This window comes from Lonchura striata, chromosome 7 (assembly GCF_050655825.1).
Source record: "Lonchura striata isolate lonStrDom1 chromosome 7, ASM5065582v1, whole genome shotgun sequence".
Taxonomy (NCBI): domain Eukaryota; kingdom Metazoa; phylum Chordata; class Aves; order Passeriformes; family Estrildidae; genus Lonchura; species Lonchura striata.
In genome coordinates, this window is record NC_140709.1 from 12,577,850 (window position 1) to 12,602,247 (window position 24,398).

A 24,398-nucleotide genomic window follows, 5' to 3' on the forward strand; every position below is an offset into this window, starting at 1 on the left:
CTGGTATATAGAACTCTCAATATAACATTCAAGGCAACAAAGCTCAACCTGATTAACACAGAGATAACTAAGTACAAATATGAGCAAAGAAATACCCTCTCTATAGTGAAACAGTGGATATTCAATCAGTGTCCAGTGTCCCAGTTAGGCACCTTACAAGATAATATTTTTTTCTTTTATTTTCCCTTGTCAGCAAAAGCCAGGAAGGCTCACAAGAAGAAAAGTGTGTTTTTCCATAAATCTCAGAGGAATATATTTTTACATTGCAACACTGGTTCATCCAAACTTACCCTGGCATAGTGCAATTCAACTCCATAAAGTTCTAAGGTACGTGCTGTATTGAGATAATTGAACTCTGCTTCTGCAGGAGACAACCCTCTGAAAGAAAGCAGCTAAATCAGAAACGTTCTAACACAACCTCCCACATCAATGAGTGCAGACAGAAAATCTGCATTCATTTTACTACTTCTATCCCCACCCTGACATCTGAATTTTGTTTCTCATGATAAACAGACTATAACGCAAAAATTTTAACAGAAAAGAACTTACGTTTCCAAAAGAACAGAAGTCTTGACAAGAGCCCACAATACATTTTATTTTAATGCACATTATCATTTAAATGTTTGTGGATCCCTAGAATCTGGAAATTAGTTTTACAATCCTGTATTTGGCATTGGCAATTTAAATTACCGTAAACTCACTCAAATATCTTTAACACAGCTAAGGGAATTTTCTAAGCCTTTATCTCAAACTTAAAGGAACATTCTGTAGTTTTGAAAGCAAACAACATGACGTGACCAAGCAAATGCTTTATAAATATTGCTTACATTTTGTTAAATTTAACTAACAAAAGGCACTTAAGTTCTAAAATAGGAAGGAACCATCACTGGAAAGTACCACAACTTTACATATTGAAAAAAAATATTTTCCATTGCTTCATTGCCTTTTCCTCTTTCTGAAAGGTCAGAGACTCGCATGCAGGAAAGAGCAGATGTTGAAGAAAAGGACTTTGTTACTTCTAAAGTAACTCTTTTAATGGTGAGAGTATCATGAAAACAAAGCCCTTATGCTCAGAACATTCCCAAAGACTGAAAAAAAAATCTTTAAGAAAATATATCCGGCTAAGTTAATATCCAACATTATATGCACAAACACTGCTTTCAGAGAACCTCTAACTTAACAAGTTCATTCTTTCACTAATTTAGATACTGATAGTCTATATAGACCATAATAGTATTTATTAGATAGGTATTTAATCTACAAAAAGAAAAATCACATTATCTTAAAAGAAACAACCAAAACCAACCAACAAACCCAACAACCCACCCACCTCAAAACCTTTAAGAAAAAATACTGTTTTGTTTTATATAAGAGAACAGCATCAGCAGTCAGGATTTGACAAAGTCAGTATCTTCTGATGTAAATCCTTACATGTGCTGCTGATGTAATTTTGCTATTTCTTTTTCAAAGTCTTGAGGCTGGCTAGGGATGAAAGAATATTCTGAGAGGTAGCCTGGCAAGTTTTCTGAATGGTTGTAGTCTCCCAGCTCAGCTAAAATATTAAAAAGAGAGGTTATTGTTTATCACTGATGTACTTGGCATTGTGCAATGCCCCCAAATTCACACGAGTTTGCTCCCACATAATTTATGATCCACAGCAAAGAAAAACAGAGAAGATATTTGGATTCCCATTTTTCCTTTTAAATAAACAGTCACATTGTCAGTGAATATTGAGATTTAGAGAGGGCTTTGATTATGCACTCATGAAAGGAGTTCATAAAGTGTTTCATTATTATCAGGCAAATTAATCCATAAATGCTGTCATTAGAGCTAGCACAAAGTAGGATATATATATGGATATATATATATATATATATATATATATATATATATATATATATATATATAGGATAGTATTCAATTTTCTCTTATTTTACTTTTGCATGTTTTCATGTGATTACAATTTTATTCTTTTAACACTACAACTGCTATTTTGTCATGAAGATCTGCAAAATCCAGCCACTCATTCTGCACCAAGACACATTCAGAAGCATTAGAAAAATATTTCTTGTACATTAAATTGTATGTATGAAACAAAGTACACATACATACACCTACATTGAAACTACTCTATTTGAAACTATTAAAAAGTGTGTTTAGATAATTTGTAACACTTTCCTAAAATTATAAGAAATAGATTACAATCACATTTGTCAGAAAACAACATATAAACAACATTTGCTAAAATTCTTTGAGGCTAACTACAGTAGAAAAAAAAAAAATATCTGCAATCCATGTAACAGATCAACAGTGATAGATAAGAAACATAAAAAGAAAAGTAGATAGATAACAGTAATATATCATGATACGGGGTCCTGGGCAGGCCTAGCAGCACTGACAAGGCAGATGAAGACACTTATTGAGCAGGAGGATGAGAAAAGGAAAGGAAAGTAGGAAAGACCTCTGGTCACTTAAACACCACAAACAGATCCTACTTTTAATAATTTAAAATCTAGAAAACTGGACCAGGTTTTATAACAGAATGCACTCCTTGATGAAATCCAAAATACTGGACTGAGATCTGCTATTTACATGTATTTATAGAGAAGCCAGGAAGTTAACTAATAGGCAGGTACAGAATCATTAGATAGAGCTCTGCAAGCTGAAGAAAATAGCAATAGAATGTCATGGATAAATGTAAATACAGTGCACTGTGCATACCCACCACTTCTACAATATTTTTTAAAAAACCCATATTTTGTTCTTAAAACCTTAGAATGTTATCAAACTTTCACATTTCCTGTTATCAAATACTTTATCTCTGTCTCTTTATCTCTTCTAAGACAAATCCTATGGCATGACAGCATTTGCAGTACATTTTTCAGGCAGCTGAAGTGTGGGAGTTTTGTTTAAGAGAAACTGCTCTATTGACTGACCTACAAAAAGGTGACCACCGAGCAAAACCATGCATAAAACATGACATTAACATTACTCTATATTTTTTATGAAAGTATTAACATGGATACTGTTTCTCTGATATATATGAAGTATATAAAGTACTAATGTGGAGGTAAGTATCTTCAACAGTAGAAAAACACATTAATGTGAATGAATATATTGGGATTGCTTAATTTCAGTTTATGAAAAAAAAACTGAGTGAGGAAGAGAACTAAATCTCAGTTTTCAAGACTCATCTACTCACTGGATGGCTGACAATTGCCAAGATGGGTATTGAACTTTCTGGTCAGATAAGGCCAGAACTCCCTTTTCCACACTTACTTGGAGCTTCACTGCACAGTGTGTTAAAAATGTTTTACTGTCTTAGGAAATACTTAGTGTCATTCTCAAAACAAAAGCCACAATTCCATGCCTCAGAATACACAGGAATAAAAGAGTATTGATTTGGGGTTTTCTAACAGCGTGGCTTTAAGTATTTTTTCCGTATCCAATTCAGCATATCATGCTGGGGGGAGGACAACCAATCAATTTCCTCAATCATGAGAAAATTAGCACCATGCCCACTAACACCACAGCATAATGCTATACAAAGTACATTCTTTCGAAACTAATCAGTAAGACTTTTTATATATTTCAGTACTAGCAAATACACAAACACAAATTATACTTACATTGAACAGCATAGGAAGCCAGAAGAGCAGCAGTATTATAAGGACAGGGCAATCTGTTTTGAAAATTATAAATAAATAAAATTACCTATTTCATATGACATTTGGCTGTTGTGAAAACTCTAGTCTTTTATAGTCTATGGACATATTTGACAGGTAATTATTATAAATATTTCCACTTGCATAGACAGTGATTTATTCTTAATATGTTTTTTATTTTTGCAGGCAAAATCTCTCATTATGAACTTTTCCTTGCCCAGAATTGCATTTAATCCTGAACACAAGAAAAATGTCTTACCTTCCAGTAAGAATGTCCTGCTTAATTTGCAAAAAGTACTGGTACCTTATTTAGAAAAGCAAACAAAAAACCACTATTATTAAAGATAAAATTTCTCCATAATTTTTCATCAATTTAATGTAATTTGCTTTCAGATAGTATAAAACTAACACTTGACATTTTGTATGCTATTTCCTAAACTCTAATAGGAAAGAAATGAAACTTTGCTTAGTAAACTAATAATACAACTTGGTAAATTAAATTACTTACAGGCTATAAAGTTATACTTCATATTTCACTAAAAGGCTACAAATTTCACATTTTTCCTGCTTTATACAGCAACCACAAGTTGAAGTTTGCACCTGTACATGGAGGTACCCTCATAAGAATGATCTGTACTCCAGACAGACAGAACTAATTTATTCTGAGTATTTGATCCTGCTGTGTTTTCATTTATATTAATTATTCTTAGTATTTTTGAGTTACATTGTTATTACAAATGCTGTGGACTCCATTGTGTCAAACACCTCTCAATTAACTTCCCTTGAGCTTCTAAAGTTTTCTTTACATTATGATGTGAAAAAAACTTGTTTTAGAAATTTATCTAGTTTTTTCATACCCACTCTTTCAAATCAGGAAGGAGATTAATATAAGAAAATGAACAGCCAAACATTTTAAAACACAAACTACTTCCCACCAAAAAGGAGCACCAAGAAACACCATGACTTAAAAACTCCAACAAGCTAGAAAGTACAAAATTCCCACTAAATTACTTCATTTGTTTCTCCAACAAAACTCAAATATTTTGTTAACATCTCAGAATGAATCTTGGACAAAAAGTGGCAAATCATGCCTGCTACAAAGCTTCACTGAACTAGAGATTGCAGTGGGGAACCAAACAAGATTTATCAAAGTGGCAGGGTGTTAGCAAAAGCTTAAATTTTCAGAATAAAAATCCTTGTAACAGAGCATAAAAGCTGCTGTAGAATTTGTCTCCAATGCCTTTTAAAATTTTTAATAAAAGTGTCACTGAGTGGCAAATTTAAACATCATTCCTGCTTTCTTATAAATTTAAACCCTACATTATTGCTATTATAATAATCACCTGGTTTCCTTTGTGTAGTTCTGATTCAAAAGCTGGGCTATACCCATTCATTACAAAGACCAATATCACTTATGAAAAGCACTAAATATTAAATACTTATTTCCCAATAACAACTTCAACTAAGAAATTAAAGCCAAAATATATCACTTTATTACACATAACATGACTTCTCATAACTGTGTAGTCTTCAGAAAGGGGATTATCTACCATTTAAAGTCTTACACAAACATTTACAAATACTCACAAAGAAATCAAATTATTTATAAGCTATATAACAATAGAAAGGTGAAACATTCCATGTTTGTAAGAATGTAAGGGAAAACATTTGTGAACTTTCAAGCAAAGATTAGTCCATGTGCTCAACCCCTACAAAACTATCTAGAGAGTCTTTAATTGATTAGAAAGGCAAGAAGTTTCGTTAAAAAGATATTAATCATAAGAAGATAAAACTTAGACATTAGCCAGGCTTTAGGGATCTCAAATACTTCAAATATTTAAAATGCATACTGAAACAAAAATAGATGAAGCAAATTCCTTTACTGATTAAAAAATGCAATAAATTACAAGTTAAATTTATATATTAAATGGATATGGTTTGCATGCTTTTCCTGAGCATCTCTTCACAAATTTACAGCTGCACCTCCATTTTATTTGGATTTTTTTGGTATAAAGCTTTATTAGAAATATTTCATGGTACTTAAAGGACATCTTGATTAAGGGACGCCAAGCAGAGTTCATCTTCTGTCCACTGTTTTCAGTGAACAGTGAGGTTAATGGCTTGTTAGCCAATCACCAGTTTGAACACTGAGGCCTCACATATTATTGATCAAAATGGGACATCAATAGAAGCTTTAGCAAAGCAGATCTGCAAAAGCCTGAACAACAGACTCCACTAAAACCACAAAGGCAGCACTGCATTACTGTGTTTTCATCTTGCTTATATAGCTATAGCTAGAAAAGGGGAGAATGGAATTATTGCTAATGGAGTCAACGTTAATAAGCAATTCTTCCTGCCATGAGAAGCACTAATGAAGCTCCATTCCCTCCCCAGCCAAGGTCCTGAAGCGAAGCTCTCAGCACACACTGAGCTCCTGCTGACCTCTCCTGACCTGGGGCATTCAAAGCTGCCTCGCTCATGTGAACGCAGAGGGCTAACAAGACACTGAACCTTTCCCTGACATTTCTTCATACTGCTTCATGTGTTGAGCCACTCCTCTGTTCTCATGGAATTTATAAAAACTGAGCATTTCAGAACAGTCTCAGCCTCAGCCAGAATTGTCAGAAGTTCGCACTTTCTTTTCTTTCCCTTTTTTGAGGTGGAAATACTGATTATGTGAAAGGAGCTGTATTTGTGGCATGGCATCCTAACTTCACTCCAAAGAAGTCCATGGATAATATCTCTCTCTTTATAATAACTCCAAATACAAATTAATTTTCTCAGGGGCAATTAGGCCTATTAGCAAAAAAGGCAGAGCTGACCTACATACAGAAATCATACATTATTTCTCATTTAAAAGAAAGCTGTGTTTATAGCTTTGTATTTACAGAATAACACTTCTCCAATTTTCTCCTTCTTTATGGTTTACTTCACACTGATTAACTTTTATCCTTTTTTTCATCTCCTCAGGAATATTAGATATTTTCCCTTAATTAAAAAAATATGTTTTCATTGTTCAATATTTTGATAGAGTAAATGGCTAGATTTTCCTGGAATAAATATTTCAGTAAAACAAAGTCTCATATAGAATCTCTGGGACTCATTCTAGTGAATTCTGTCTGCATAGATATGTGCAGAATTTTGTCCAAAATATAACAAATTAAAGGCAATGATAAACAAATGTGGATTCAAAACATCACAGTTTTGGTACTCAGGTTTCAAAAGCTATCCTCAATTTTTTTGAATGGGGCTGACCTGTTTTCAGAATGGCTGACTTCCAAAATCTGTCAATTCGTGCCATTTATGTAGAGGGCCAGAAGTAATTAAAAATGGAAAATTTGAGGCATTTCTTCAGGGACTAATTGCAATTCACAAGCCTCTGATTTTGATTCACACTGAGCATTTTCTTTAACAGATTTCAACACACTGCTACCAAAATAAGCTTACGGGATTCAAACTACAAATAGAACCACAGAGAGATTAATTTTATTAGTTCTAAGTAGAAAATTGGGGAGGAAAAAATGCATAATGCTCAGCAATTTTTTAGTCACAAAGGAGAACACAAAGAAGGATAGAATTAAATTTGTACTTATTTGTAAATACTGGGATTAAGTTTTTCTTCTTTTCTTTATTTTCCTTTTTCTGCTTCTACTTGGTAGCATTTGCTTCATGTAGTTACTTCACTTTGCATATAAATTCATAAGTTTATTCACGTAGGTTTTTTGTTATATTGATTTGGTACAACTGCATAGCTCATATCTGTAATTATTAGACAAAACATAGAAGCTTGTACATACAACAAGAACGAGTTAAAAGAAAATTTCCATGTTATACCTTAAAGAAATTAATGACTGTTCTAGAGAAGTATTATCTTGACAAAGCAACCAGACCTACCTTGTATATTCTTCTTGGAGCTTGTTTGGGTCACTTACAAAAAACTTAACTCTGAAGTTCAGACTGTGAGGAGATCCTCCTATGGTCAAGAAAAGTTATTTCTAATTAATCAGGGCACCCTGGAAAAATAGCATAATAACAATAGATGAATTGACAAAATACATACATTACTCACTTTTTAATTGTTTCCTGATAGGTTTGTTTGGATCCAACCACCTCTGGAAAGAGACAAATTGTAACAACAACCTCAGAGAAGTAAAGTACAAATCACAGCCTTATATATCAAGAAACTGGTGCTTTTGTATCACTTGTTACTTGGTCTTTTACCAAAATGCCTCACGGACTTATTACTGATTCTGGAGACATCATCACTATCATCAACAACTGCTACTGCTTTTCTTTCCCCAAGATTAACCTATGTTGTCCAGATACCTATTTTACAGCAGTAATTCCACTTTGAGTTGCTTCCACGATTGTCACAGGAGCCTGAGAGAGGTCAGAACCCAACCAGACTGTGTTTAACAACTGTAAGCTACTCTTTAAAAAGTAGCTGAAGAGCTGTAAGCAGGCTCATTTACCCAACTCAGAAGTTACTTTGTTTGACTACTTCCAGTACTTCTGAGTCTGGATTTTGCGTGTCTGTCACACCCAGGGAGTGATCCCACCGGCTCAAACTGTCAGCCCGAGTGTCAGCACTGCTACATCACTAACTGGAGCTTGGAAGTCAGAGACTAGGTACTCAGGCTCCTGGATTTAGGACTACAGAATAATTTTACTGAACAGTTCCAAATATTGATTGTTTCTATAGGAGAACACTGCTGCCACATTTTTATAAAAATCAATGTGGCAAATTTCAGATAAAAGTACAGTTGCCTGGAAAGCTCTGCAAGTTGTTTAAACCACTGCCCATCAGCAACCCAGCAGTCTCTGTACACACCAACATGGTCCAGGTAACTCCTAAGTCTATCTTTGGTATAAATACTGCTCAATTCCTTGTGCTGCTTGCAAGGCAAGTCCTCAAGCCTCAGGAAATTGTTACCTGGGTACAGCTCCTATGCAGTGACAGACATCTGACCCAGTACAGCGTGAGACTCCCTCACACTTATCACAGGGCTTTTTATTGTTTTCAGGTGAGGGAAGAGGAAGCAGACACACAGGTACCTGAGCTATCTGACACACAATATGGATCTGAAGTTAGTCCTGTGTCATTTTAGTCATGAGGAATAACAAATAATGATGACTAGATCCACATGCTGTATCCTGGTAGCAGTTAACTCAAGTGGAAGTAAAGAGAGAGTTTTATACAGTCTCAAGAATGTGAATATCTGAAAAAAAAAAGCCTCATACAGCATCAATTAACTTTTAAGACTAAATGTAAAAGCTTAAAAAACACTCTAGCCAGGGATATATATGTACTTTTTATAAGAATCTTTCCAAACATTTTGACAGATACTTGATTCTTCCTTTGATATTAATATTATAAAAAATCACAAGGGCTCTGCAATTCATGAGATCCATGTTTAAACACAATGCTAGAGGTGTCACACTCAATTAGCAGAATCTCCTTTTCCTCATAATCTTTATATGCTGCTGCATTAACTACATCTTAGTAAAATTCTGCTGTGTTATTTCACAAGTAATTAGAATATTTGTCAACCCAATATGGTTTCCTTGTCCAAATGAACCAAGTGTAAAAGTAAATGTGTATCAAAACCTGAAATTATTCAAACCCGTACATTCTTCAAGTTGGCATGACTAATATTGGTAATATTTCTTTTTAGCTCTGACACATTGTTTTCATGGCAACTAGATATGTGCTGAAGAGACAAAATGTTTAGAAAAAAACAACAAAAAAATCTTTAAAGTATGTGCTTGTATCAAATACCTCTTAAGCCATTCTTTCAGACTAACCCTTAATCACATCCTTGTATTACAGTGTTGTGTTCATCTGATCCCAGACTGATAAACTAAAAGAAAGAGAGCTTAGAGGCCTACCCTTTGGAAGCCAGATAAATTTCTGAATATCAAGTGAAATATTGAGCAATATTCAGTTAAATATTTCTTTTAAAAAGCTGAAAAATAATTCAGCCTTTTTTTCTGCCTGCTTATGTTTTTTAAGCCCGAAACAAAGGCTAGAATGAAAGTATTACAGAGGCAGTCCATCAACATCTTAACAGAACTGTCAACAAGGGAGTGTGGCTGAATTTGATGTACAAGTTGGGAAGTTAAGTTTTGACCTCATCATTGTGCTGCACATATAATATGAATTAGGTAAAGAACTGTCTTATAAGGAATAATACTTAGCTAAACTGCACTTTGCAAAACAAGTATTGACCATTTGATACTTATAAGAGAAAATATCCAAGAAGCACTCTTTAGGTAATCAAGATCCCAGTAGTACCACTGTAACTAGTGCAGTGAATGTTACATATGCATCTCTTGGTTTATATTCATGATTTACAAAGTTTCACTTGTGTAGAATTTCCTTTCAATTAAGCCAATGAACTGCTGTAAATGCTCATTTCCAAGGGAGTCCCTTCTTTGTTAAGGTGATGAGATGACTGTCCTTGTCAGATACTGCACTATATGAAGCACTATTGAAAGATCACCCGGTATCTGGGCTAGAAACAGAAATTCCATACATGACAATCTAAAACTCCCTCATTATTCTCTAAGTACTAATGACAAAAATAACCACAAAAAAAATCTAAAAGAGATTTACTATTTTTGACTATGATAATGCAATCTAGTATACAGATACAATAAAACAAGCAATTACTTCATAAGCATAGAACTCAATATTTTATTACTCCAAACTTGTGACCATTAACATGCAATTTTCTTATAACTACAAGATGATAGAGACCCTCACAAATGACAGAGCTGGGGAAGATGGCACAATTTTGCAATGGCTTCTATTTACCTCTCTTCAAATAACACAAAGCACAATAATGAACATGATTATGAATTTTAAAAGTGTACTTCTAAAACAGAGTTTTATAAAGGATAACTTACAGGGTTATCAGTAGATTCATCAGCAAGCTGTAAACCAAAGTAATCTCTCTCTGTCAAATCGAGATGCTTGAAGACTACATCCAACAGAACTTGGCCCTGATCGTGTTTCTGCAGAGAAAAAATACAGACCTTTTCTTTAATTAATATCTACAACTGGACACACAGATTTCAGGCAGGTAGAGCACACATAAATTCTTTCAGATGTGCTCTAGCAGCACTTTTTAAAATATCACAAAGTGTATCCCAGCAGCACTATTTTTAAATGAGTTTCATCTCTTTTTGAAACATATGTAAGGAAATAATTTTTCTTCTCTGTCATTTTCTGACAGTAAGAACTTCTCAGCTAGCTACATGATTATTTCTGAAAGCCTTTCATTAGCCAATCTTGATATTTAAAAGGAGAATTGAAAAGGAAAAAAAAGTTCAGGAATTAATAAAGAACTCAGTGCAAATGAGAATCTTGTTTGGGTCACTGAACTGAAATGTACAGGTCTACACAAATTATCCTTCCTGATCTGAAAATCTATTCCTGACTTTAAATGAACCAGCATATTGAAAATGTTTCCAAAGTTTAATGGCAGAGACAACTGAAAGACCCAAATGTCTAACCAAGAAGTATCATTTACATACATTCTAAAATAGCGCTTCACTCTAAATGAATTTATTCAATGTAACTGAGTAACAGTAACATTTCTTTTCAGAGTCAAGTGAACAAACTTGATTTCTACTACAGGGACAAATGTTACCCACAGAATGATATAAAAAGGATCTGTAGTTTTTAGTACCTAGCAATTTTTTTGCCTAACCTGGAAATACTGCCAACATAGTAATTGAAACCGAGTGTGTCATTATGACAGGACTCAATAAATATATTTGGTGAAATCTGAAGGGAGTTTCCCAAAGAAGTTAAAAGTTTCATAGGCCTTGAAATACAAAAGACAAGCAAAATTCTGCAAGAACTGTCAAACAAGAAGAAATATGAAAGAGATGACTGATACATTTTCCACCCAGATTTTCTACTTTTCTGTCACCAAGCAGAGAAGCTTCTAATAATTTTCTAGGTGCCAAGTATTATTGCAGCTACAGTGGATTTGATACATCTTGCCTTGTTTACTGTAGGCAGTAAGAATAATTTTAGAGTTTTAGAACAAAAAAACCCTGCTGTTCTGTTCCCAAAGGAGCCTGCTTTGCATAGAGATTATATAACAGTTTACCTTTACAGTTGTTAAAATGGAAGTAGGTAGCTAAAAGATCAAGATATGGTTGCAAGAATCCCATTAATATCCATACAAGTGAAAAATCTACAAATCTACCTTCAGACACCTGTTAACATCTAAAAGCATCCAATCAAAATGAACTTTTTTGTTCAGATGAAATTACACTGAATTCAACTGAAGTTTAATACACTGTCAGAAGCAGTTATTTGAGCCTAAAGACTCCAGGAAGCATGATAACTTATTTCATAATAACAAAAAAAGTAGAGAATAATTATCCACAAAATTATGTTTGAAGTTAATCCCATGAGGACAATCATACCCATAACTCTGCATATATCTTTAGGTTGAAATTACATAAGGGATTTATTTCAGGTCCTATACAAATTTGACTAAATTGAAGTGACCTAAGAAATCCTGTATTTACTTTGCAAAGAACCTGATTTTTATTTTTTAAATGGTACAGAGAAAATATCTTATGAAAGTAGGAGCAACATTGTTAAGAGTCCACCACTGAAAAATTTACTTTACAAATTACTAACAAAAAGCAAAGAAAAAAACAGATGTTAACACAATAAATGTACAACAGCATAAATGCATAAGTCATTTTTATATACAATCCAAATATAGTCACTTAAATTTTTACTAAATTAGGAGTTTCTGTTATATTTTGAAATAAACCAATAATCATTACAGTTTTTACAGCAAATAAAGCTGATTTTAAAATTATATAGCAACACTAATTGCCTCTTGGCATTCTTCCTATGTAGATTTAAATAAGAACACAAACTAAGAACTTATAACAGTAAGTACCAGAAAATGGGAGATGTCTGGAACCTAAGTTTAGCCTTGCAATTACCACAGCTGACACATTACTTCCTCTAACAGCATGTAGATACCATCTCTGCAGCTTTTTTCCAATCTAATCCTGCCAATGTATACTGTTTCTTAAAAACCTGAACAAATGTTTCCTAATGAAAAAGCTTAGAACTGACTGATCAGTTTGAATTAAGAAACACAGAACACCATTCCACAACCACAAGGAAGGTATTTTTCCTGCAACTGAGCATCAAATTTGGTAAGAGAAGACATGTTTCAACATGAAGCTTTGTTTGGATCACAATGTTTTACTTAGTGCAAAATAAAGATAAGCATCTAGCAAAACCAGACCTTAGCTTAACCCATCTCTGATATTTATATAATGATGTTGCAGCTTGCCAAAGTAGGTGAAGGTCACAATTCTGCTTGTTGAAAAAGATCCAAAACACTTGTAATACTATCATAACATTAAATAGCTGCTCAAAATTATAAAAAAGTATGATAGCAAGTTTAAATATCTGATTTTTTTTATAAAAAAGCAAACCAAATAAACGTAGATGAGCAAAATAAGAAACTTGCTTTGTTGCTACAGATTCAAGTTAAACATTATTTCCTCATAAAACAAGAAATAATGAAAACATATGAAATATGGGAACTATCTAAGACAAAACGACAGGAGTTAAGACACAAAAATGTCCATTTTTTTCTGAATTGAAGAATTAGAGGGTTATATGCACTTACTAGTCTTTGCTGGAGGCAGAGTATCTGGCCTCTTAGGACAAATTTGACATCATTGACTAGACATCAATACATGAACTGCATTTAATGAACTATTTATCATCTACCACCACTAGATATTTACAGATTCACTTTTAATTGCAAAATGATTGTCACTTGTCCACAAACACCATGTGTGAAAATTTAGGCAGGTTTACACATTACACAGGTCTGATGCCTGCTTACCAACTCCCACCCTCTTCTCATCAGTCTCTATTGCTGACACTCTGGTTCTGCTGCTGTCAACGGAACTGCAAACACCACGAGACATTGCTGCCATGTCAGCTCAAAAAAATTTTGACTTCTGATTCCAGAGGAAGGGGATGACAGATTCTGGGATCTCCTGGAACAGGTCACAGCTATGCTGCTCACACATTTGTGGGATGCTGTGCTGGCTCCTTGACCACTGGCAAAACAGAAACCTTCCCCTAACAGCTCACCACAATGCCTGGGTTGCTGCTCCAGGAGGTGCATTCCCCAACACTGCACAACCGTCTCCCTTCCTTCTACAACGGATGCTATTCTTTTAATCAGGGCAGCGGTATGGGTTTTTTTGTTTGGCTTGTTATTTTATTTGATTTGAGTTATTTTACAGGTTTTTAAATTTTGCTTCCATTAGAGTATAAATCCATTAAGTTTGTAGTTCTGGGATAGTAAAGGCTCCAAACTGAAACATTTGTCCGTGACCATTGGCCTTACTCACAGAACAACCTACCCCATCTACCCTGACTTTCAGGGAATATAAGTAAACCAGCCTGCATGGAAAAGATGTAATTTTAGGTATTTAAACAAGTAATTAAAACAAATTAAAGTAATTTGATCTCAAAGAAACAGTTTTATGGTAATGCAAATCATCCTGATCATGTTGTTAACTCACGTCAGCCTTCTTTCTTCCAGCTACATGTCCTACCGAAGTCTGCTTTTTAGGATTGAAGGAGGATTTCTTCATTTGGTAAGCAGAGCGTTTTAGAGTAAGAGTTTGTACTTCTCAAACACATGCACAGGTTAATTCCAACTGATTTGTCTGCCTGAAACCAATGCAGCCTTTCTCTGGCTACAGTCCACGGGGATTATCTGGTTTGATTTGTTACTCTCTCTACAAGGTAAGGCTTAGCACAAAGGTGCCTTTTGTTCAGATCAATGGAAAGGGCTGGTTGGATTGTGAACTTAGAACGTCAATAAACTATCAAGAGACATTGTCTGTGATCAGCACTTTGCTGTTGGAGAAAAAATAGCATTTAAGTACATTTTTATTAGCACACCACTGAATCCTCCAGATGATTTTTACCATTAGCATACAGAATACCTATAGCAATCACCAGGAGGAAAAAAAAAGGTGCTAATTTATTTGATGTTATCTTTGTTCTTTCTATTTTGAAAACAAGTCCATAAATATTTATGGCTAAGTATAGTGTCAACCACAATAAAGTAAACCAAAGCTATAAAACCTAAGAACCTGTATAGCATGTAGGTTACATTTGCTACGAATGAATACTTTATTACTCCCTATTTGTGAAAAAACAGATTGAGGCTAGGACATGAGATCAAGATGTTCAGCACCAATTAACTTTTTATTCCCTAGACTCGGTTTTAATAGACAAACTTGCAGGCTGATCTGTATAAGCAGTAAAGCATGATCTATGCAACTAAAATATTTAGTATATTAGGAAGGTGGTAAGAACACATTATATACTTTTTTCTTGGGAGAGAGAACAGGAAGATTTATAGCTGGTGATTCTGATTTTCTGAGAGGCACTAGTATCCTCTAAAAATGTACATCTTTTGAAAACCTAGATTAGAAAGAAACAAATCTCCCATACCTATAGGCCAATATTTATTCCTTATTTTTCCCAATTTTTACATTCTTCATAAGAAAAACCCACCAGACAGATATTTTAATGGAGAATTCATGCACCTGAAAGCAAAGATGACAACATTTACAATTTCTTATGCACTTCTAATGCTTTATATCCAACTACATTTTACACATATTACTTTTTGGCAGGCAGTATAAGACTGGGAAACTGTTAGCAAGGATAAGAAGAGATACTGAAAAGGGGAAAGGATATAGCAAAAATTATCCCAGAAGGGAAAAGAGGCTTGTTGTTACTAAATTAATGTCTTTAAAATCCATCCCTCATTCAAAATTCCCACATTTAACTACTCAGAAGTCCAGAAAATTTAAGTATTTTTGAATGAGCTACAAAAATTACTCAAGAGAATATCCTAAATCATCTTGACTCACATATCTAAAACAAATAAACATCAGATCTGCCTCTGAACCTTAAGCCTCTGGATGTTGGATCCTTGCAATTTTTGCCAGATAAGAGATTTAATTTCTGATCAGCAGCTTCAGGCTCTAGCCACTGATTACAGAACAGAAAAATGCAACCCCTCTCACAAATCTTCTCTGAACTATTCTAATATATCAATATCCTTGCTGAACACTGGATGTCAGAATTCAATATAATTACTGAGCATTAGAACTTCTTCAAATGGTCTGAATCAGATTTGTCCACATAGATTTGACAATTGCTTCACTGTCTCCCTCACTTCCCATCTGAAGTCCCACAGCCTTATTTGATAGTCCTACACTCCATTTGATGTAGTTCAATTTCCTTCTGAAAAATTTTAATTATTACACCACCTGTTAACTTTCACCATCATATTATTCAACCTTTCTCTATATAAGTCATCAATTCTACAGCTTTTAAAGTAAAAGCAGAGTTCTACTACCACCGGAAAATCTACAGCTTCTTTCCTGTTGAGTTGTGGTTCTTCTCACACACAGATGACTTTGAATGCTTTAATGTTTTCTTGTGAGGTCCTTGCCTATTTTTCTTTCTTTTCCCCCCCTCAGGAAGCTGAAAGAAAGGGTTACACTTGTGTAATATATACACAACATCATGAAGATTTTTAGTAGAAAATAGGATAAATAACCTATTTTAAATTCCAGGTTCATGTGTAAAAGTTATTGCTTCTTTCTATTAACAATGCTCAGTATTCAACAACCAGTTTTCCATTTTCCTTCCTGTCATTCTCATTAGTGTAGTAGGAGGTGGTGAGCTTAAGTGAGAGAAATCACAGAACAAGAATATTATCTGAGGAAAGCAAAGAGCAGGGAGATACTCTAAGATGGCAGCTGTGACCAAATATAACCATACAGGTGATTGAACACAGTCAGCTCATGCTCAAAACACAAAAACCAGAATGCAGCAGAACAAAAGCTTCATTCAACTCAATGGCAAAACTGTCCTCCATTTCCACTGGACAACTTTAATCCATTAAGAGCATTACGAGAAATAAATTATGCTTTGTACATTGGATTCTGAAATGAAGATGTGTTAGTACAATAGAGGATGCCAGAATGACTAAGTTCCCAGTAACACTGTGCACATGTACAAGCATGCCTGCCTGAACACAACTTCACCTTTTATTCTCTACTTAACACTGTTTCAAAGTCAAATTCCTGCCATACAAATGCAGAAAAGGAAAGCAGGCTCAGGATATTGATCTGCAATAAGCTAGATATTGATTTGCAATAAGACCATTACTTACATTAACTCTGAAAGCTTGTACAGTGTTATCCAGAAGAAGAATGTTGCAGACCACCTCCGTATGCTGCCTGTCTCGTGCCAGCTCAGATGCTCGGACATTGTAGGTTCTGCCAGCAGGCAATCGGAAACGTGCGGTCATTACTGTCCACACAGGGTCTGCAGGCAAAACCAACAGAAAATTTAAAAAGAGCCAAAAAACTCAAATTCAAGAATGTCTTGTTTCAAAGAAAGTTGAAAACACAGAAGTCCATTCTTTTAAAACTCCATTACTGACAGAAGAAAAATGAATACTAAATTCACAATAGCCAATAACAAAGCAACGTCTTACATGTTACAACACAATCTTATACCAAAATACTCAGTCCTTTACTTTCTGCCCATTGTCCACACCCTCCCTATTTTAAGGTTGTTTTATGGGTTTGCTGTTTTTCTGTTGGGATTTTTTCGTTTGTTTTTAAAGATTCACAACAACATTTTCCATTCAAAAAGCTCTGTAATTGCTGGGCATCATGCTACCAGCTTCCTGATATTAGATGCAATTAAGTAACTAATTTCAGCACAAAACAGCAAAAGTGCTTACATAAAAAGCTTTATGGAGAAAAAGAAAACACAAACACACAACACTTTGAGGCATTATTCTGCAAGGCGTGTGCATTCACTGTAAAACCATAAAACATGAGAATTCACAGTGGTAACAAAAACATTAGCATTGTTTCTTTTCCCCTTTTTTTAAATTACAACATGAATAGTTTAATGTTTGTCAAACTACTGAATCTTCTGTCTATGACATTTTGATTGGATTTACACATTTAGTTTTTGGAAGCACAAATTCTCATCCTCTCAGCAAGCAACCATGACCATCACCAAGTGTACGCTGTGTGCTGAGAGCTGATAAACAAAATGCAAGAATTGACTTTCACTTTTCAAATGCAAGATTCTGGTGATGATCATCCAGCCCCAGCCCAGCAAAAGCTATCAGCCCACCTGAAGCTATCAGCTCTATCCAATGATTCCAGCTACTTTCTTAAGGGCCTCACAGGATCAGGCCCTGTGATTCACTTAATTACACACTCAACAAACTATTTCTACATCCTTTGACAAGGGCGTAAGCAAACAGAAAATTTCATAACTTGAGAATATATTAAGACATAAAATTAAAATACGCTAAGAGTAGCAAAAGAACACAGGTATATTCAAACCCAAATATAAAATGATTAATTTTCCTTATCTTGCATAAGATTATGAAGCTTTCAAACACATCTACATATTAGCTTCATATTTGTGGAGGGGGATAGGAGCATATGATGATAAAAAACAGGAGAATTTAGCAGAGGACAGCAAACATTCCAGCAGTGATTAGAGCTTGAACGGATCATTAGAGGTATCTATGCTCCAATATACGTAAATGAAGAGGGAGGGGTAAGAAATGAAAGAGCAACCCCTCCTAAATAGTTAGTAACTTAAATACATAGGCTCTCATGAGAAAGTGGAAGATCAAGAACCAAGCTGTGACTTTGCGGTTCAATCATCTTTCCACTGCCTGCAGACAACCTCCTGAGCAACTGCCATAAAAATCCCTGATGTGATCCCTGATCACATCTTCAGCTCTAAGTATGACCACACACCTGAGACATAAAAAAATCTAATTGATGATCATCCATCCTTGCAAAATGCTTGTTTTGACTTACTCAGCATTTTCAGATTAAAAAGTACTTTGCTTCCTCACCAGACAGCTTTTTTATTTTGGCTACTCAGTCACTGGCTTCAGAACTGAAATGCTGTATTCATTATGAACTACAGCAAGTTTATTTTTGTTTTGCTAAACCAACATGACAAACTGAATGATACAGGCACCATATAAAGCCATCAGCTGCTAAATTTATGACTATGTCTTAATGACAAATGAATGAAAAATTATGTTACAAATATTAAAACTCTCAAATAAACCGTAAAAACAAAGTCCATCTGACAACTCTTCATGGAGAGGCTGCTTCTTCTATACCTTCTCCAGATCTCAAAAATAAAAAGTAGGAGAAAACCTTTAAACACCAAAGAAGAATTGAACCTCCATACCAGTGATCTGAGCCAACCACATAGCATTTCACAAACTGTGTTTTGCCACACAGACATAACCTACAAGCCTTACTAGTCATGGCATAAAGATTGGCATTATCAGTGCAGCTACACAACTGATAACTACAGACAAAATTTTAGCATGGCATTTGCTGTTGAGCTGAAACTAAGAAGGTTTCAGAAAAGCACACAATTGATTAAAATGAGTTTCTCTATACCACATAATCAACCCCTTGGCAGGTGTAATTCACAAGGATTTGAAAAAGTAACAAATGAAACAAGAAACAGTGAGTGTAATCTTCAAGGTGTTTTTCCACAAATACAAACAGTAGTGCACAAAGGACTGTTCAGCTTTCAAAAAAAATACTGCTGTCCTCACAAATCGATTTGGTAGTGAGCTAGGAGAGTCTAACTCAACAATACACCGTTTTGCAGCAAAAGGGAAAAAAAAAGACTTGTTAAAAGCTAGAAACCATGTTTTAAGAGAAGAAAAAGGTAAGTCTCACATTTTCTCCTGTTCTTTCCTCTATTTTTGTCTTTTTTGTTGATCAAGACAAGACCAGCATTACTTTTCCTTCCTCATCACTGCCTTAAACTAGACAGAAAACTAGGTTTCAGACACAGCAACAGATCCGTAAGAGTGAGCAAAGAGAAAATCATCCCTTAGTGACCCTCAAAATCCTTTATCACCATGAAACCATTCACTCAGTCCCTCCAACAGACCCAACCTGCAGATCTATTAAGGCTCTTGCTGTAATATAGATCATCTTTGCTCCAACCAAACAAAAAACATTGCACAGTTACAGACAATGACTGGATTTTTCTCAATGCACATAAATGAAATTATCAAATTCAAGGAAGAGACACTGTATTATGAGTTTGCTATGGAAACAGGAGCGGTTATATTGGGCCAGAACAACAGTTCATGTAACTTGCAGACTGGAAGAGCAATGCCTTTTCCACTCTCTTTAAGGAATAGGACACACACACACTTCTCATACTGCTCCACAGACTGGAGTTTAGCATCTTCCCAGTGTGAAGCTCATAGTCCCACCTAGCTGGACATCAGTCATTCGTGAATGTTTTCTTCATGGACTTAAGAAACTATGTTTTGTACTTTCAGATTCTGCAATGAAATGTTATATTCTATGTCCCATATAAAATACTCAGTAGCTGGAACCACCATCTCATAGCAGACAAGTTTCTTGCATGAAACTAAGAGGTTTTTGCAACTACAGGACACAGTTTTACAAGTATAATGACTCAAATCCTGAAATGCATCTACAAAATGGAAATAAAACAGCCATGAAAGTAATAGAGAGGAAGGTGACAAAAGACTGTCTTCTTCAAGCCACTCTTTCTCTATATGTCAGCAAAAAAAGTATGGAAGAATGTAGTGAATATGTTAAAACACCTGCACCAACACATGTACTTTCAAAAATACTCCTCCTTCAAAGACCTGCCAAGGTTATTACATGGAATTGCTTTGTGGCCAATCATGTGCACAGAACCCATATTTAAACCTCTATCAACACATGTACGCTTAACAAAAAGGACGCAGTTGTTAAGCACAGATAGACCCTGCAATTACTGGTTTTACTGACACACTTGTTTTACAACATAATTGGCCCCAGACTGTACCAATATCATCTTTGCAACTTCTTTCTTTCAGAAATACATACACCAAGAACACAGATAGTATTATGTCTCCCAAACACATATTGCCATTCTTGCTATATATTTTGAAAACTTACTAATAGTGAGATGGCTAGCTCTTGCTTATAAGGTGACAAATTACAGCTGATTTCCTAACAAATATTGATATATAAAATGAGAAAATCTGACAAATTCATTGCACACTTCAGCAATAAAAATATTATAGCTAATGTTAGTATGGAACAGAGGACTGCTGTAAGCTCCAAAGTAAAATCTACATCCTCAAAAGTAATAGGAGTAAAAACAAAAGCTGAGACTTAAACAAAAAATCTGTTTGAGAGTAACTACCTTAAAGAGCAGGTTAAGTTAAGCAAGGTACTACTGTGTGTGCATATCCATATAGTGGGCAGTGCCACGGCCACTTAATGCTAAAATATTTTTATTCATGCAAGTGGATTATTTAAATTGGACTTAATTTTTGCATTTGATGAAGGTTTTCTGCCTATAATTTTTCAGCGTCTTTTGGTAAGCATTTAATACTTATGTGAATTCACAATCTAGAAAACATGCTGCTACAAACATGCTGCTACAGCAACTGGAGAAGGACAGAACTTGTGCAAAGCAACTCCACTTACCTCTCAGGTCTGTGGAGGGAGTAAGTTGCACATTTCCTGCCAGAGCTCAGGTTTCAAGTGGTGAAGCAATTCCAGGGAGTGTTCCCTATCAAAGGGCAGAACATTCCTGCAATACTGGCTTGGTTAGAGCACTAAAGAGCATACAGCAGCTTCACAAGTGAATTTTCAGCATCCTTTATTCTTTTATGCAAATGTATACAGTATAACGACAATTTGCTTGGGCTTACAATAAACTAACTGATTTTAAGCAGCTTAATAAATAAACAGTTGGTTAAGCAGGTAATTAACTAAAATTTAATTTATCCAAGAGTGCAGCCAATTTGCTGACTTGATGCAAACTTCTTTAAAAGAACTCTTGATGTAATGTACAGAAAAACAACCACCTTAACACATTACTGTAAGCACATGTGCATGCAAAGACATGAGAAATTTCATTTTTCATGGCTCATCTAAAGCAGCTAAAGAAGCTCACGCATTGCCAGATTTCCATTTGTTTAGAAGCTTGTACTTTAGCAACCCAGAAGGCATGGATTTGCACTGTGGCCCACCTGCTCATTTGGGTTCAACACAGTACATAAATTTCCTACAAGAAGTAGGAAAGTAGGTCAGACTCATAGAATACCCATGTCCTTATAACATGATGAAGCTTGAATATGTTCAGTAAAATGCAGACCCCATCATTACTAAAATTATCCAGACAACTTAACTATATATATATATATATAAAACCAAAAAAAAAACCCAAACCCACCCTTTTAAAAGTACAAAGACAACTATGAAGGTTTACACAGAATAATACAACATACTGCAATTCAGACAAACACTGAGATACACCCAGAACCCACCTTCATAGAGGTTTATTGAAAACACATTAGTGACACTACAGTAAATGTTTCAATCCAAACTAGTTTGAAAATGCTAAACATCAGCTGGTCAGGCACTTTTCTGAGGGAATTCCACATTAAGTCCAAAGAAAAGGTTCTTGTCTTGTTTTTTTTGTCTTTCAAAATTTTGTTTTGAAAGCTTTCAGCAGTTCTGATGCAGCACATAGCTTCAGGACATCACTTATAAAAAAGCGGAGCAGAAATGCATTTTCATTTAAGTGAATCGACTTATGTACTACAATCTTGGAATTGTTCCAACAAGAGTTGGACTTGGATCCCTGTGGGTCCCTCTCAGTTCAGGACAGTCTAAGATTCTGTGATTCCTTTCTGCTTTATGATGACCAAATAATGGAAAGTATCTAGCATTCATTAAAATTGATATGTAAACACTGACTTATTTCACTTTGCAGTCACCAGGTGCAAGGCTTCCAGCAAGACCTCTAGCCAGGCAACAGCATCATTTACAGGCTCTATCAAACCCTTTTGCTTTATTTCTAAGCTTATTTAATATCAGCTATATATAAATTGACCACAGTCATTCTACTTAAGATAATATACTCCTGAAAAGTTATCATATGGCCACTAATTAAACTTTTCCTAAAACTTCACTGAAAAAGAGGGATATCACATCTTTACTGTTGACCAGCTGGGACAATTACTCTGACAATACAATATAACTACAGCCATTGGTTCTTCAGTGCTACTACATTCCCAGAGAGTGGTGGGAAGAGCCCTGGATACAAGGAGATACTGGCTTTGGAAGCTAGGAAGCTGAAGTTCCCAAAACCTCCACAACTTCTCTCCACTGGTGGGTAACCAGACTGTGCTCTTTAGCCTGGTACATGCATGGGGCTGGCAGCTCCCAGACTCCAAACTCTCCTGCTCCTTGGTCAGGGATTCCTTCCTTACAGCCTGGGACTGAGCAGTCTCCACGCTTGCAAGAACAGTACACAAGTTGAGCTGATCTGCAGCTGCTTCTATACATCCCCCCAAGATCTCTACTATCTGCAGACACTGAGCTGTTTGAGCAAATCCCTCATGGATGCCAGTAGTATAGAACAGTAAAGGAAAATCCTACTTCACTTCTGAAAGTCACCAAGAAAAACATGAGGATGTTCTCCTCAAAACATCCATTACTTCATCTGTATTTTAATCCATAAGCTACTCTTACATCCTCCTTTTCCACATTCTTGATCATAAGAAAAGCCAAATATAACATAAAAAGCACGAGTTCTTAACATATACATGACAGTTTCTGAAAATATTGGACCAAAAGTTCAACAGCTAAGAGAAAAGAAGTTGAATTTAGCCTCTCTCCCCCACCATCAGCTTCTCCTATACATGAACCAGTAGCAGAGAACTAATTTAATACTCTAGCCACTTAGATAAATTTCCAAGATTGCTAATGCATCTCATAAACATGAGGGTTTCATGGGTTTGGCTGTGGATTACAGTGCAGTCTTGATGCCTAAATTAATAAGCATTCTCAGTTAAAAAACTACTTGAGGATTTTTTTCAAGCTAAGACCTCCTTGGATAATGGTTTTTATCTACTTCTCTGAAAAGGAATTTCAAATTTGAACAATTGCCATGTGATATCAAGCAAGATTTTCACTGTTATAATCACATAATTACTGATAGAGACAAAGGTTAAAGATGAAACACCTTGTTCGGTCACTCCCAGATTTTCATACTTTCTAACATAAAAATAATAATTAATGAGTGTTCAGTTACTCTACATAGGATATGATAGAGACAGCTGGAGGCTGTACACCAGAACACAGCAAATTAGTGAGATAATACTGTAGCACACTACTGTTTTCTCTGAAAAATAAACTATTTAGACAATTTGACAATTTCTTCCCTTGCTCCTCCCTGCCCCAAAGAAAAAGGGCACAGCTAACAGAGAAGCCTATTATAAATGACACTTCTATCTAATGAAATGTCAATACTCATTATGCTTGAACTGCATGCAGCACACTCACAAAAAAGCCTCTCAAATTCAGCTGATCCCTTTCTCTGTTTTGAGCCAGAAGTAGAACAGTACAGAAAGACTGGTATCGGCTTTGCTTCACTCCTGTATGCAACATTTCAGAACACACATAACAGCAAGATAAAATTTATTAGTTTGAGATTACAACACCTACTGGCAGTTTAGGAGCAATACCAATAAATAAAAGTTCTTAGAAACCACACCATCAACACTGACA

The 24,398-nt window shown here is 35.2% G+C and overlaps 1 protein-coding gene across 5 annotated transcripts in view; it reads right to left on the minus strand.

Annotated features, from left to right (window-relative positions):
- The window catches only part of PTPN4 (protein tyrosine phosphatase non-receptor type 4), a 109,053-nt gene that overhangs the window by 53,417 nt on the left and 31,238 nt on the right, over nt 1-24,398 (minus strand). For 3 of the 5 annotated variants that reach the window (XR_013340360.2, XM_085584963.1, XM_021526145.4), the window contains exons 2-9: nt 16,943-17,097; nt 10,575-10,682; nt 7,735-7,777; nt 7,560-7,638; nt 3,925-3,969; nt 3,630-3,682; nt 1,432-1,552; nt 291-378 (exon numbers count right to left, since the gene is read on the minus strand). Coding sequence is in view for 4 of the 5 variants with exons in the window: in XM_085584963.1 (XP_085441089.1) it covers nt 291-378; nt 1,432-1,552; nt 3,630-3,682; nt 3,925-3,969; nt 7,560-7,638; nt 7,735-7,777; nt 10,575-10,682; nt 16,943-17,097 (692 nt within the window). In the remaining variant the exon portion in view is untranslated. Of the gene's footprint in view, nt 1-290; nt 379-1,431; nt 1,553-3,629; nt 3,683-3,924; nt 3,970-7,559; nt 7,639-7,734; nt 7,778-10,574; nt 10,683-16,942; nt 17,098-21,305; nt 21,391-24,398 lie in introns of all 5 variants that reach the window. The other 2 variants (XM_021526146.4, XM_085584962.1) reach the window with 2 other exon arrangements.